The 13,021-nt window shown below is 31.3% G+C and overlaps 1 protein-coding gene and 1 non-coding gene across 2 annotated transcripts; both read left to right on the top strand.

The window, feature by feature from the left end:
- Window positions 1-7,788: 7,788 nt before the first annotated feature.
- On the top strand, window positions 7,789-12,427 carry LOC107860647. Its single transcript, XM_016706074.2, has 7 exons — window positions 7,789-8,022; window positions 11,231-11,278; window positions 11,357-11,403; window positions 11,662-11,728; window positions 11,809-11,852; window positions 11,955-12,012; window positions 12,097-12,427. Exons 1-7 carry the CDS (start codon window positions 7,849-7,851, stop codon window positions 12,145-12,147), a joined length of 489 nt encoding a protein of 162 aa, XP_016561560.2. The 5' UTR covers window positions 7,789-7,848; the 3' UTR covers window positions 12,148-12,427.
- A 404-nt stretch (window positions 12,428-12,831) lies between these two features.
- TRNAD-GUC lies at window positions 12,832-12,903 on the top strand. Its single transcript has one exon. It is a non-coding gene; the product is annotated as a tRNA-Asp (tRNA).
- Window positions 12,904-13,021: the final 118 nt, after the last annotated feature.

Here is a 13,021-nt window from a genome sequence, read left to right as displayed (position 1 = left end):
TAAATATGTTAAACCAATAAGATATTTTTTATCGATTTATCGATTTTAGTCTTTAATGGTTCGATTTTCGGTTTGATCGATAAGAAAATACTTATAAAATAGAAATTGTAGTAACTAATATGAAAAATAATTGAATATTAGTTGCAAACAAAAAGCCTACATAATGTGTTTTAATTTACAAGAATTTTCAAGTTTCAACTAAATGTTGTTAGGAGAAATTAAGAGTTTGTATAATTGAAATAATAAGTTTGTTAATTTGTAGATATTAAAGAGAAATTAAGAGAAATATCTAATAAGTCATATATACATACATACATACATACATATATATATATACATACATACATATATATATATATATATATATATATATTTTATTGGGTTATCGGTTTACCCTATAACCCAATAAGAAAAAATCAAATCGAACCAATAACCCAATATTTTTTTTATAAAATCATTAAAAAATCGTTAACCCAATAACAATAAATCAATAACATTTTTATCGGTTCGCTTTTTGCACAGCCCATGATCGAGTTTCATTAATTACGATGCTTCAGTCAAGTTTTCGTTTTTTTTTTTTACATTGTCTTTTTTCGTGTCTCTTTCTTAAGTTTATCGATACTTTTTTGGTTATAAAACTTTATGAGTTAAATTATCTATGAAGTTGAGCCAAGAATCATTTAAATTACTTTTTCGAAAAGGGTCTAAGCACTTGAAATTGAACAAAGACGAATGAGTTCTATTAATTCTGATGCTTAGCCAAATTTTCATATTTTTTATTACGATGTTTTAATTAATCTTGTATAATAGATTGAACTTTTAGCTCTGAGGATTACCTCTAGAAAAGTGTTTCAAAGTTTTTTCAATCACTTTGTGCCCTTTATTAAAATATTCTATTATACTTCCTCCATTTCTTTTTATTTGCTCTTTTTAAGTTTAGCATACCCTTTAATAAAGTCTTCGATTCTAGAAAATTACAAGTAATTTTACTAATATACTCTTAATAAATTTAAAACACCTCTTTCCAAATTAGTAATTAAATACATTGAAAAAAAAATCTCAGTTAATGGTTTTGACAATTTGTAAGTTAATTTTCCATAATATCTCGAAATTAGTAATTGAAAAATCTTTTTTCAAAAAGTTGTGAGACTAACTTTGGCATTGTCGTTTCTGTGAATCTGAAATCCTTAGTTTTAACTTTTATACAAAGAAAATAAATACTCCCATCTGTTATAAGTTACTTAGTTTCCTTTCAAAATAAGTGTTAATTAGTTTAGCAAGAATATTTTTGTCTCGAAATAAATGTTATTTTTAAAATAAATTTCTATGTTTTTCTAACTATACATTTATAACCGAGTCACTTGTAATGACATTCATGATTCAACAACCAGATGGATGATAAATGAATTGACAGGTAGATAAGATGTTCATACTGGAAAACAATAAGAAATGACATGAGTATTTATTAAAGCATTCAGAATGAGTCTGACCTAGTAATAATATTCACGCTTTCTGCTTATATCAATCAATAGGTATATAATACGTATGTGTTATTTATAAAATCAGAACTAATTTATGGACATTGTACCTTGATTTTCCACTTTGGTTACAGTAAATTTATGTGACCTCAATCTCAATGTGTTCACTAGACGAGGATAAAGTTTTTTGCGTATAACTAAGGGTCCGTTTGGCTATTAAAAAAAAAAAATCCTACTTTTTTCTGAATTTTTTTGGTTATAGAGTTTTTTTTACTTTTTTTTCACTCTCTCTTCTGTCATAAAAATTTAAAAACAACCTTAATTTATATTTATGATCAAAACTAGTCTTATAAAACGCGGGTGTACCTCGCTTATCATATCATAATTAAATCATATATCTCTCTCAACGTATTTTATGCAATGACTTAAGTGTCAAGGTTCTTTAAAAAAAACATATTTATGAATATTTTGATGGACTTTTTTTTTTTTAACATGCAAGCAGTTAATGTCTTGAAAAGGTTGATGGAAAGAACTCAAAAACCAATAGTTTTACGTTTAAAAAAAGCACAATGAAAAAGAAACAATTCAACTCTTTGGAAGAAAATAATTAAACAAGACTTAGATAAAGAGAGTGAGAAATTCTTACGATTGGTTAGGAAAAGCTTTAATATGACTTTTGTTTGCCAATCAACCAAGCAGTGTTTTCAATTCATCAATTTATGTCACGAACTAATTTATTTGGAAGAAAAAATTAGACAAAAACATTACTCCCTTCTATAAAAATGTTATAGTTCAACAATGTCAAATCAAAGTATTTACGGATGTTGAACGCATGGATGTAAATCTATAAATTATATTAAAGCAAAATATGTATCAAACGCATAACAACTTGAATAAAGAAAATTCACACAACTAATTGAATCGAAGCTTAGATCTTTATCGTATTCTGAGGAAGACAATTGCATAATTAATAAAGAATACTGCATTAAGGTACAATTGGAAATGGGATAAAAGGAAAAAGAAAGTTAATTAAGAGAAGTGAGGAAACAAAAATTATGCCTCAATAATGTGAAGAAAACCTCTAACAATGAAATTTAGCTGATGATATTGCAGGAATGAGATTCAAATCAAAGGCCTATTTGACGAAAAATTCAAACAACTTGATAAAAACATAGTATAATAGTTGTATAAAATATAACAAATATTTATCGACATAAAAAAAGCCCTCATATATTTTACTTCTTATTTAGTTAAGGACTGGGGTATACAAAAACTTCCAATTAATTAAGGAGTTTTCCTATAAATGTAAGAGTCTTCCCATTTATTTTAGGATCTCTTCACTTAAACAATTGTCATATATTTATTATATTTAATATTAAAAAAAAGGTAAAAAAATGATTTTATTTATTACGGAGTTTTTTAATAAAGGGAAAAAAGTTCGAATCACTTTTTAAGGGTCTTCACACTTTTGATAAATTATTATAAATTATAGATTATAAATATAGATATAGATTATAGATATATATTACAGATTATAGATACAGATTTCTTAAACTTCATGCTTAGTTAAATTAATACACTTAAATTGGGACAGATCGAGCAACAAAAGTTTTTCGGTCGGACTAAGTTCAAACAAAGCTGATATTTGATGTCTTTTCTGAGGTCCTTAGGAAGGTTGCTTATCATCTCACATTCTTCAACCCCACACATTGCTGTAAATCTTTGTCGCTTGTAATTTTTGTCCCTCTGCTTGAATTTTGAAGGCAACCTTCTCCTCATCTGCATGCAAGAATACCTTCACCAACATTATATGTATAACATATACAAGATATAATCTATGGACGTACATATTTATAATAATCGACAACAACAAATCATCATACCATTATTGACTAAAAGAAAGACGAGATAAAATATTACATTGGATGAAAAAAAAAGTTTGAATAAAAAAAAAACGACAAAGAAAGAAGAAGAAGAAACAACAATAAAGATGTGCAAAAGTCACTTAGATAATTTCCAGATTCTACTAAAGATATACTACAATGTAACGGGTACACGTACTCTTTTACCATATATATTAATTTAGCTACCATATATTAAGATTCTTAATATTTAAAATATATCTTTCTCGGACCGTATAATATAGGAATTCTAATTATTATCATATTTTTTTTTATCATATATTTAGGATACCTTAGTTTTAATTAAACTAATGAAAAAAATATTAGATGTCATTAATTTTGATGATTTCTAATAAGGAAAGATTTTCTCATAAATATATTTAGTTTATTTTTAATTCTTAAATATTAAAAAAAATAGTGAAAAGACGATTTTGTCTAAAACAAAGCCTTTTAATAAAGCGCAAAAAATTCCAACAATATTTCTAAGGCCTTTTGCACTTTTAATTCATATAATATATTAAAAGTGTGAAAACCCTTAGAAAAATGATTCAAACTTTTTGTCCTTCATTAAAATACTCTACAATAGACAAAATTGTTTTTTTACAATATTTTTTAAAATTATTACTTAATTATATTTATGACCTTGTCTCCTATAATATATGAGATCAAGACTTTCATATATATATATATATGGTAAGACAAAACTAAAAGTCCTTTACGGTAAGAGCAACTTTGTTTTGTAGTACCCAACCTACCCAGAGGTCGAGGGTTTGATACTGGGTATGGACAAACACTCTGTTGGGAGCTTTCCCCCGCAAATAAAGACCGACGTGGGGCGAATTTAAATATAATCAAATTCCTAAAAAATGTGTACCGAACACCAGGTAGTTTAAAAAAAAAAAAAAACTTTGTTTTGTAATATGACTAGGTTTAGTTACCTAGCACAATAATTTCACGGTCATCATGACTATATGTATCAAATACCTCCGATAAAGGAGTCTCCAATAAGGAGACACTTCCCAACTAGATGCCCAATATTTTGTTCTCTTCTCCATGTAAGTGAAATTATTTAAGATACCTTTTTAATCCTTCTTAGTGAAATTATTTAAGATACCTTTTTAATCCTTCTTAGAATTGAAATAATCACTAAACTATGTTTGTAGAAGAAATATTAAATTTAATCATAGATGGTCAACGTCCAATGATGCACGCCCGAAACTTCATGGGTTATGGGAGCATGATCGTTACTCCATGAGAAGGAATTGAAAGTTTCAAAATTTATATGGTTTAATTTTGAACATCAAAACTACATGTTCAACTCTTTTATTTGCTTATTTATTTTGTTTCAAAATTTAGTTTTGTAAGAGAGTCTATGACAACATGTTGTGGTAAAATAATTCACTACATTGAAGAATTTTCATCACATAATATAGTCTACGGTTTAAGGTTTGTTCATATAAAAAAAATTATTTTAAAAAAACTACAATATGTATCTCTCATTATTTATTTTTCGATAATTTTGTACATGAGGTTGCGATAATACTTTTTAAATATTTCATACTATTGAATTTATTGTAAGACAAGGAGAGAGCAAAGTGCATATAAATCTTACTCCTACCTCATGGAGATAAAGATTGTTTTCTAAAGATCCCGACTCAGGTAAAGTTGAGTTTGTATAGTAGTATCTTAAAATTATATATAATGATATAAAACTTGGTATTCTATTCAACGAGAGAAAAGTGCACGTAGATTATATCCTTATCTCCAAAAAATAAAGAAGTTTTAAAAGATTTCGATCCAGATAAAGTTGAACTTGTGTAGTTATACCTTAAAATTGTTTATAATGATAGTAAATTTATAATGATAGTAAACTTGACATTCTATTCCACTGATCCCTGGTACAAAATTCATTGTATCTTGGTTTAGGGTCATAAGTTTATCAACGCTTTATAAATATACTCTTTTACTACTAATAATTTTGTCTGATATCATTTGTTTTTTAGAGAGTCAAAATGGATAAATTTGATGTGTATGAAATTGATTTATATCAGTTCTCATGCCTTTAAAATTAATTTATTACAACTTATACCCAATGTTATTCGTTTTTTCTTTAATTCTTGCGAGTTTTATTTTTTACACATTGTCTATTTTTTTGACACTTAAAATTCTATTCCATCACCAAATAAATAGTAGTAATATTTTTTTAATAATTAGAAGTTTAAAATCAATTAAATATTGCATAAATCTTTCATTTATTTGAACTATAAGGTCCCAATATTTAAAACTTCAATATCATTAAAGGTTGGCCTTACATAATATTACTTAAATAATGGTACATCAAATAAATAAAAAATAAAATAAAAATATAAAGAAAGAGGAATAAAGTCAATAACATGTTTGAAATATGAAATTTATTTATAGTATATTTTAACAGACATAATATTTATTATTAACGTAAAATATACGTGCAAAGCACGTACACTAAACTAGTCTATTATAGATATAGATTATAGATTATAGATTATGGATATAGATTAACTCAACTCCAACTCCAACTCCAAATAAAATAATGATTTTCATGACTAAACGCTTGCTAATATAATGACTTTGAAAATCGAAAAGAAGCTTTTGAATTGATCACATTACCTTTGATTGTTGGTTTAATGCATAGTCTCGCCTATATATTTGTCATGATATTTCATTTAGACAATCGAATTAAGCCATGCTCTAATTGAACACTTTAATTTCGAACAAGCATTTTAATTAGATATTTTTTATTTAAATTTTGAAAAAATAATTACGCATGTTTTCATTTGCTTATTAGATAGTTAAATTAATCATCTAAACATGTTATCTTCTTTAATCATATGCATTAACCTCAAGCACAACATGTTAGAGGTTTTAGATTTATTGAATTAAATGTATATAATAAAAAGAATTATCATATCAAACGTGGTTAAGTTAATTAGCGAATAGATGAATAAGAAGTCACACATAAAAAAAAAGAATTGAAAGGACATAATTGAAATATCATGACAAGTAGACTTGATAGTTCCATCTCTTTAATACCACACGAATGGCGGTTGAACGTGATTTTTGCATTCGGGGGGCTTGTTGCGGTTAACGGTAACGTGGCATCCATTGCTCCTCATTTTCTTGATGCAACATCGAACTACTTAGCTTTGTTGTTTACAAATTAATAAATCTTTTTAACAAATACAACTTCATTATATAATAATTATTTTAAAAAAAAACGAAAATAAACAAAATGAATTGAGTTTTGGACTTCCTTCGTCTTTTCCTTTAATCCATTGTTTTTTTTTCTTTTTAAACAATTACTATTCATTTTCTACAAATTTTTTTTTTTTTTTTTTTTTAAAAAAGAGGGAATATCCATTTTGAATTTATACAACTATCATTTTCTAGGTTTATTATTTAGATATTGGCTATGAATGGTTTTAGGCGGGTAGAGGTAGACCGAAGAAGTATTGAAGGGAGGTAATTAGGCATGATATAGAACGGTTTCAGCTTACGGAGGACATGACCCTTGATAGGAAGGTGTGTAGAACGCGGATTAGGATAGAGATTAAGGGGTGGGAGTGCGTCGGTAATAGTAGGGGAGTGTTCTTTATTTGTGTCTGAAGTATCTTGTTCATGGTGTTGAGTGATGTCTATGATTTCGGATAGATAGTTTTTAGTATTATTTTGTGGCTAGTAGTGTTAGTTTATTTTTTGCATCCTGTACTAGTTTATATGCATTTATATTTTGTGTTTTTTATACTGTTATCAGTCCTATGTTTGTTATACTGTTATCAGTTCTAAGCCGGGGGTCTATCGAAAACAACCTCTCTACTTCACCTGAAGTAGTGTATGATCTGCATATACACTCTACCATCTCTGAGACCTCACTATGTGAGAATACACTGAATATGTTGTTGTTGTTGAAGTTTATTATTTAGATTTTATTCATATTTTACACAAGAAGTAGACTGTCATCTCAATTTTTTTTCCCCTTTCTAGAACATCTATTTTAATTGACCATTCTTTTGTATTGCTCTTACAACGTATAAACCTTTTAAGCCGATCATTTTTTTATATTTCTCTTACAATGTATAAACCTTTTAAGCCACAATCTAAATATTTTTTTGTGCAAACTGAAAATTTTATGGGATTATATTTACATACGGTCTAAAATTTTGTAAGTTATACAAATATTAGACATCAATATGCCATTTTATTTGTTAAGTTTAGCAATATTTATATAAGTAAAAATATCAAACCTGACTAATGTATGACTTTTCGAAGGTTATATTTGCATAGTTTTTCAAAATCAGGAAGAAATTTAAATGATAGGCAGAAATTAAGCCGAGTAACAAACTTTTAAGTGGTAGCCTAACTATTAGACAATTGTGTAAAATTAACCGAGCAATTGCACACCCAACTTGGGCCTCCCCACCTATGCATCCGAAATGGGTCAATATTTTGGGCTTTCACCAGTCATTAAACGAGGCCCAACTACTGTACCCGGTCCATCAATTCCTTTCCCTTTCTTCAATAACACGCCAATTTTGGAGCCTTTCGAATTTACAAAGGAAGCTATGGATTTCCCAGTACAGCACAAGAAACTTTCACTAGATATTAAGGTATCTCTCAACATTTTTGTAATTGGCTTTATGTATGTATAGTACATAATTGTTTGAATTTTTGACGTGTGATTAGGCTGTTCAAAATAAATGTAATTTAAAAATTTCTTAAAAAGGGGGACGATATTATGGCTGATGCTAAACAGTTAGAAATTTGAAATGAATATTTAGTTGATCGGAGTATCATTGGTACTCCTTATGCACTCAATTTATGTGACACTTTTAGTTTTCGAGATCCAAACTGTATAAACTTTAACTAACATTTTAAAATGTATTTTAGAATTGAATATCTAAATTTTATTTTAAAGTATTGAGTTGATATAATCCAATTTCTCGTATCATTCTGTTATGTGTTTTTATGTTTTTTGTTTGTTATAATGGTGTTTGTTCTGAGCCGGGGGTATATATATGAGGTAGTGGTATGGATGGCGTACACTTTACCCTATGCAGATCCCACTTTGCAGGAATATACTGGGTATGTTGTTGTTGTTGAGCTGATATAATCCAATATAAATTCAAAGGGAGTATATTCTACACATTTGATAAAAATAGTAAAGGACAACCATAATTAAAATTAGAGGGAAACAAATGCTAAGTTAACTTGGTGAAATAGGAGCTTGTGATGAGGAGTGAGAAAGGTGGCGGACTTGGAGTGAGAAATCTTAGATTTTACAATGGAGGTCTTCTTTTGCAAATGGCTATGGAGAATGAATGATGGGAAAGAGACTCTGCCGAAGAATGTTACTATTAATAAATATGGTAAGGATGCGTTTTCGGAGCCTAAATTCGTACCTCTCCAAGATGTATGTCGTCCAACCCGACCTTAGACTCTTTCTTCCCGACCTATTTAACTCTTTGGCCGTAGTTATTTAGGTGGTATTCTGAGATCGAATTCCTCCCAGGAACACACGAAACAAAGATATGAACTGGGTAAATAGAAATGGAAAAGAGATGTTTCTATTTCATCCAAATTAGTTGCTTTTTCTACATCCATATGATCTACTAAAGTAGATCGGTATTGACCATATAATAAAAGCAGATCTTGGTCCATGGAGTCCCAAGAAGGTAAGAACTCCAACCTATCCGATGCTTCTTCGGCCAAATGCGATATACAAGTGAGACCTGCACTATGAGCAAGCTGTGCGAAAAACCGTTTCTTTTTTGTCAATCGAGCCGCTTTCCCTCATTCCACTCATCTAGCCCTCTTCATGAACTTGTACAATCGATGCCACAAAGATAGCCAACTCTATTATCAAAGAAATAAGGAAAGGAGCGACAATTTGGCACCATATATCCGGAGGTGTGGAAAGAGCAGCTGTGAGAAGCGGAAAAACCATCAAAAAACGACGATAGTTCGTGGAGGTTTCTACAGAAAGATCCCTTGGTTTTGGCAAACGGATCACAATTACAGGTTCCTGGGAGCATACCGATGGAATGAACGAAATACGAATAGTTAACATAATATGGTCATAGATCTTGGCTTGTAACTTGATCATGAGCGAATTTGTTGATGTTGCACCCATCTTCATGGAAAGTGCCAAACATTGGGAACTACCCGGGGAGGAGTTAGGAACAGGAACAAAGAGAAGCGAGAACCACTTAAATAGAGGAATCGATTGTATTTCGTCCTTTGTTCCTCATAGCAACTGGGGATCAAAAAGCACCAAATGTGATTGACTTATTAAGGGAAAGACGAAGTAAGAGCATGCTGTTGGAGACGTTGCAACATATGTCGGGAAGGCCTCCGTTGATTGTGTACGAACAAAATACGAATCCAAAGGCAAGGTAAGAAAGGGTTTAGCTAATGGAAATATTAACTCTTCCGGGAACCAGTAACGCGTAAACCATGTCAAACCAAGACCAATCAATATCCGAACGGAACGGATTCGAACTTCTCCTAGAATAGTTTCCGGTGCGAAATGAAATTCGTAGGATATATATGAGTAATTCAAAGGAAAAATCGAAATATTTGATAGGATTGATTATGAATCAGAACTAAATCACTACAAATCAGAACTTGAAAGAATGCATAAATAATGTTATGGGGCTTCCCTGTCGAGAATAAAAAGTTTTTCTCTTAGAGAGGCGTTTTCTTCGCTTAGGAAAGCGTTCCTTCTCGACAGGGGTTCCCATAACTCTTTTAATTCTCGGCGATGTTGCATTTCCAATTGGGCTTGGTGCTTTTGTTTTAAAAAATCCTGGAAATGCTCTGCCTGGGTCCTTTTTGCTTCAGAATAAAATGGGATGTCTCTCTTTCGAAAGACAAACTTTCCAAGACCTGGCATAGAGCTGGGTGATTGAATTCAAGGGGTTCAAGGTGCACTTTTAGTATGGAATCTAGGTCTTGTGGATCAATGAAGAATTGGGGATCTTCCCGCCCAAAATAAATTAGTTGATAGAGGCTGAAAATCTGGTCACGCGTGGAGAAACAAAACTCTGTTTCCAGGAAATTTCGCACCATGACCTCGTACTCCCCGGGGGAAAGTCCGGGGTTCGGAGGCGTTGTACGAATTCTACCCATTCTGGATCCTTATCCGGAACACTAATATAGTGATCCAAGAGTCCAAGTTTGGATGGACTAATACAAAATAGGGAATGAATCCCATCAAAGAAGTTATGATAGAGGCGCCAACGAAAACAAAGAAAGAATATCGGATTAAAAATCGGAGAAAAATAAGAGTTTGTACTTGGTTTTAAGCCAAAAGCCATAAGTTAGGATTTCTAACTTATGTCTTTTGGCTTACAACAAAGCTAAAAGTCAATCCAAACAGGCTCTAAGACCAGAAAGATGTTCTCTCTTCCCTCTCATTTCCTTTGCGCTCAAACTTTTGTTCACATGTATGGAAGATGTTTCCAAGGGTCTGTATTTGTTTGTTTGTTGTTTCACCAGAAATGCTATGAAGCTTGCTTTTGATTGATTCTGCTTTTTCTGGTCCAATATTTGTCGCAGAAAGAGCCTAGAAGGATTATTTCTTTGTATTCGTAAATTGAGTATACTGTCTTACATCCTGAAATGAACGTAAGTGATATCTGGAAATATAAAATTTGGAGGTAATCTATCACAAGTTAGGTTTAGGGAGATAACAAAAAGTCATTAAAATTTGCTTTTGGTGGAGAAAGAAAATGAGTTCATTTTAATGCAACTGCAACGCGAAAATGTTTCTCGTTTTCTACTCTCGTCTGAGCTAAATTATCTTTCATTATGCAGGGAAATAAAACAGATATAGTTATATGTGCCTATGATGACCATTTTTTGGTGAGACAGAAACTCCTGATTTGGTTTATAAGTTGTAGCTGCATGTGAGCATTATTGAATTTTTATAGTTGTTTTCAGGTAATAGCTACTCAAATAGGAAGCATGGGTACAATACTGCATGCCAGGTCTGCATCTTCTTTGGGAGTTGTTCTTGCTAATGTATTATGCATTTGGTTTGATGAAATCAATTAATCAATCTTAAATTTGTATTAAGCCAGATTTGCTTTTGAGTTTTACTTGTTCTGACTATTGATGTACTTGAGCATGACTCGGGAAATCTTGCAGCTTTATAGTTGAGTTGTTTTCATAATGAATCTCTTCTCACTCACTTGGAAAGAGTTTTGCCATATAACAAATGTAAGGTATGTAGTTTCGCTATGCAGGAAGGAGGAAGGCGTAGCAATCCATCCAACCTTTAGTGTTTCTGTATTACTGGGTAAACGCGACGAGGTAATTTAGAATATATTGCACTAGTTTCATGTCTTTTTGTATATAATTATAAACTTGATAAACTGTATTTTCCTCTGCAGCCTATGCTGGTTGCGTGCGGTCGGCAGATTATTGAACACATAAGGTACTTGTCGGACTGAAGTTTATAATGACTTCCGACTCTCTCTGACGGATGATACATTAATCTGCTCTCTGCTTTACTGATCCAAACCTTGCTTATTTGCAGTAACGCAGGATCTTCTAGGTCTTTGGTTTTGTCTCTTGGTCTACGCGACCATTCTCTGGTAAGTAACAAGAAGATATTTTTACTCTCTTTGCAAATAAATGTGTTTCTTGACTTTGATTGATGGCCTTATTTTAACGTGCAGCCCACTTTGAAGGGTATTGTTTCAGCTGTCACTGAGAACTGCCTTTGGTGAGCTAGATTTGGTCAATTTTGGATTGCTCATAGTTGTTATAGCCACAAGAGAGAAACTTAATGATTATCTCAGTTCCTTTCCCCTTTTAGGTGAGCTTACTTAATGATGTATTATTGTTCTGGTATTCGAAAGACTTCTCCAGACTCTCTCAGACGAAGTAAAAGAAACTATTGATTTATATTTTTGCCCTTATTCAAAAAGGGGATTTACGACTTGACTTTGAGAAATGCATTTTGTTGTAAATTTGTAATGATTGCAGTGTTTTGGTTCAAACTTCAAAGGAGACTCTGATCTGTTCTCTCTCTTTTTCAAACAATTCTAACTCGGATTATCAATTTATGGTGTACTGTGCACAAACCTCGCCCTCTTTGGGAACTTATTGAACTCTTAACAAAGTACATACATGTCAAAGAAAAGATGTAAGTTCTCAACCCATTTGCGCCACAAGTTGAATTTGCTGGTTAGATATCCAGTTTAATGCATGAGCTTACAAATAGAAAGTAAGGAGCTTTTGGTCATGATTCGGCATATTTGAAATAATTCTGTCAAAGTGAGAAGAAGTACAATTAAGTACTATTTTAGCTTTCAAATAACCATTCTCCAACTTGACCTTGAACGGATGCGTCTTCGAATTTCAACCAAAATTGGGTCTAGTAGTTATCATAGGAAGATTTGGACAACAAGGTCGTTGTAGTATAGTGGTAAGTATTCCCGCCTGTCACGCGGGTGACCCGGGTTCGATCCCCGGCAACGGCGTCCCTCTTTTTTGGTTATTAAGTTTCAAAGAGGGAGGAGGCTTGAAACTCGGAACACCAATTTAGTTCTGTTTTTCTTACTATTTTACACTACTGTCAAACTTGTGCTGTGTTCATAA

The sequence above is a fragment of the Capsicum annuum genome, chromosome 2 (assembly GCF_002878395.1).
Source record: "Capsicum annuum cultivar UCD-10X-F1 chromosome 2, UCD10Xv1.1, whole genome shotgun sequence".
NCBI classification, from domain to species: Eukaryota; Viridiplantae; Streptophyta; class Magnoliopsida; order Solanales; family Solanaceae; genus Capsicum; species Capsicum annuum.
Note: the sequence above shows the minus strand (reverse complement) of the source record. Positions and strands in the feature narration are given on the sequence as shown.

Coding starts and splice junctions, on each gene's coding strand:
- LOC107860647 (XM_016706074.2), top strand. CDS start 7,849: ATGGGTCAATATTTTGGGCTTTCACCAGTCATTAAACGAGGCCCAACT. Junction 11,279..11,356: donor CCTATGATGACCATTTTTTG/GTGAGACAGAAA, acceptor AGTTGTTTTCAG/GTAATAGCTACTCAAATAGG. Junction 11,729..11,808: donor TACTGGGTAAACGCGACGAG/GTAATTTAGAAT, acceptor TTTCCTCTGCAG/CCTATGCTGGTTGCGTGCGG.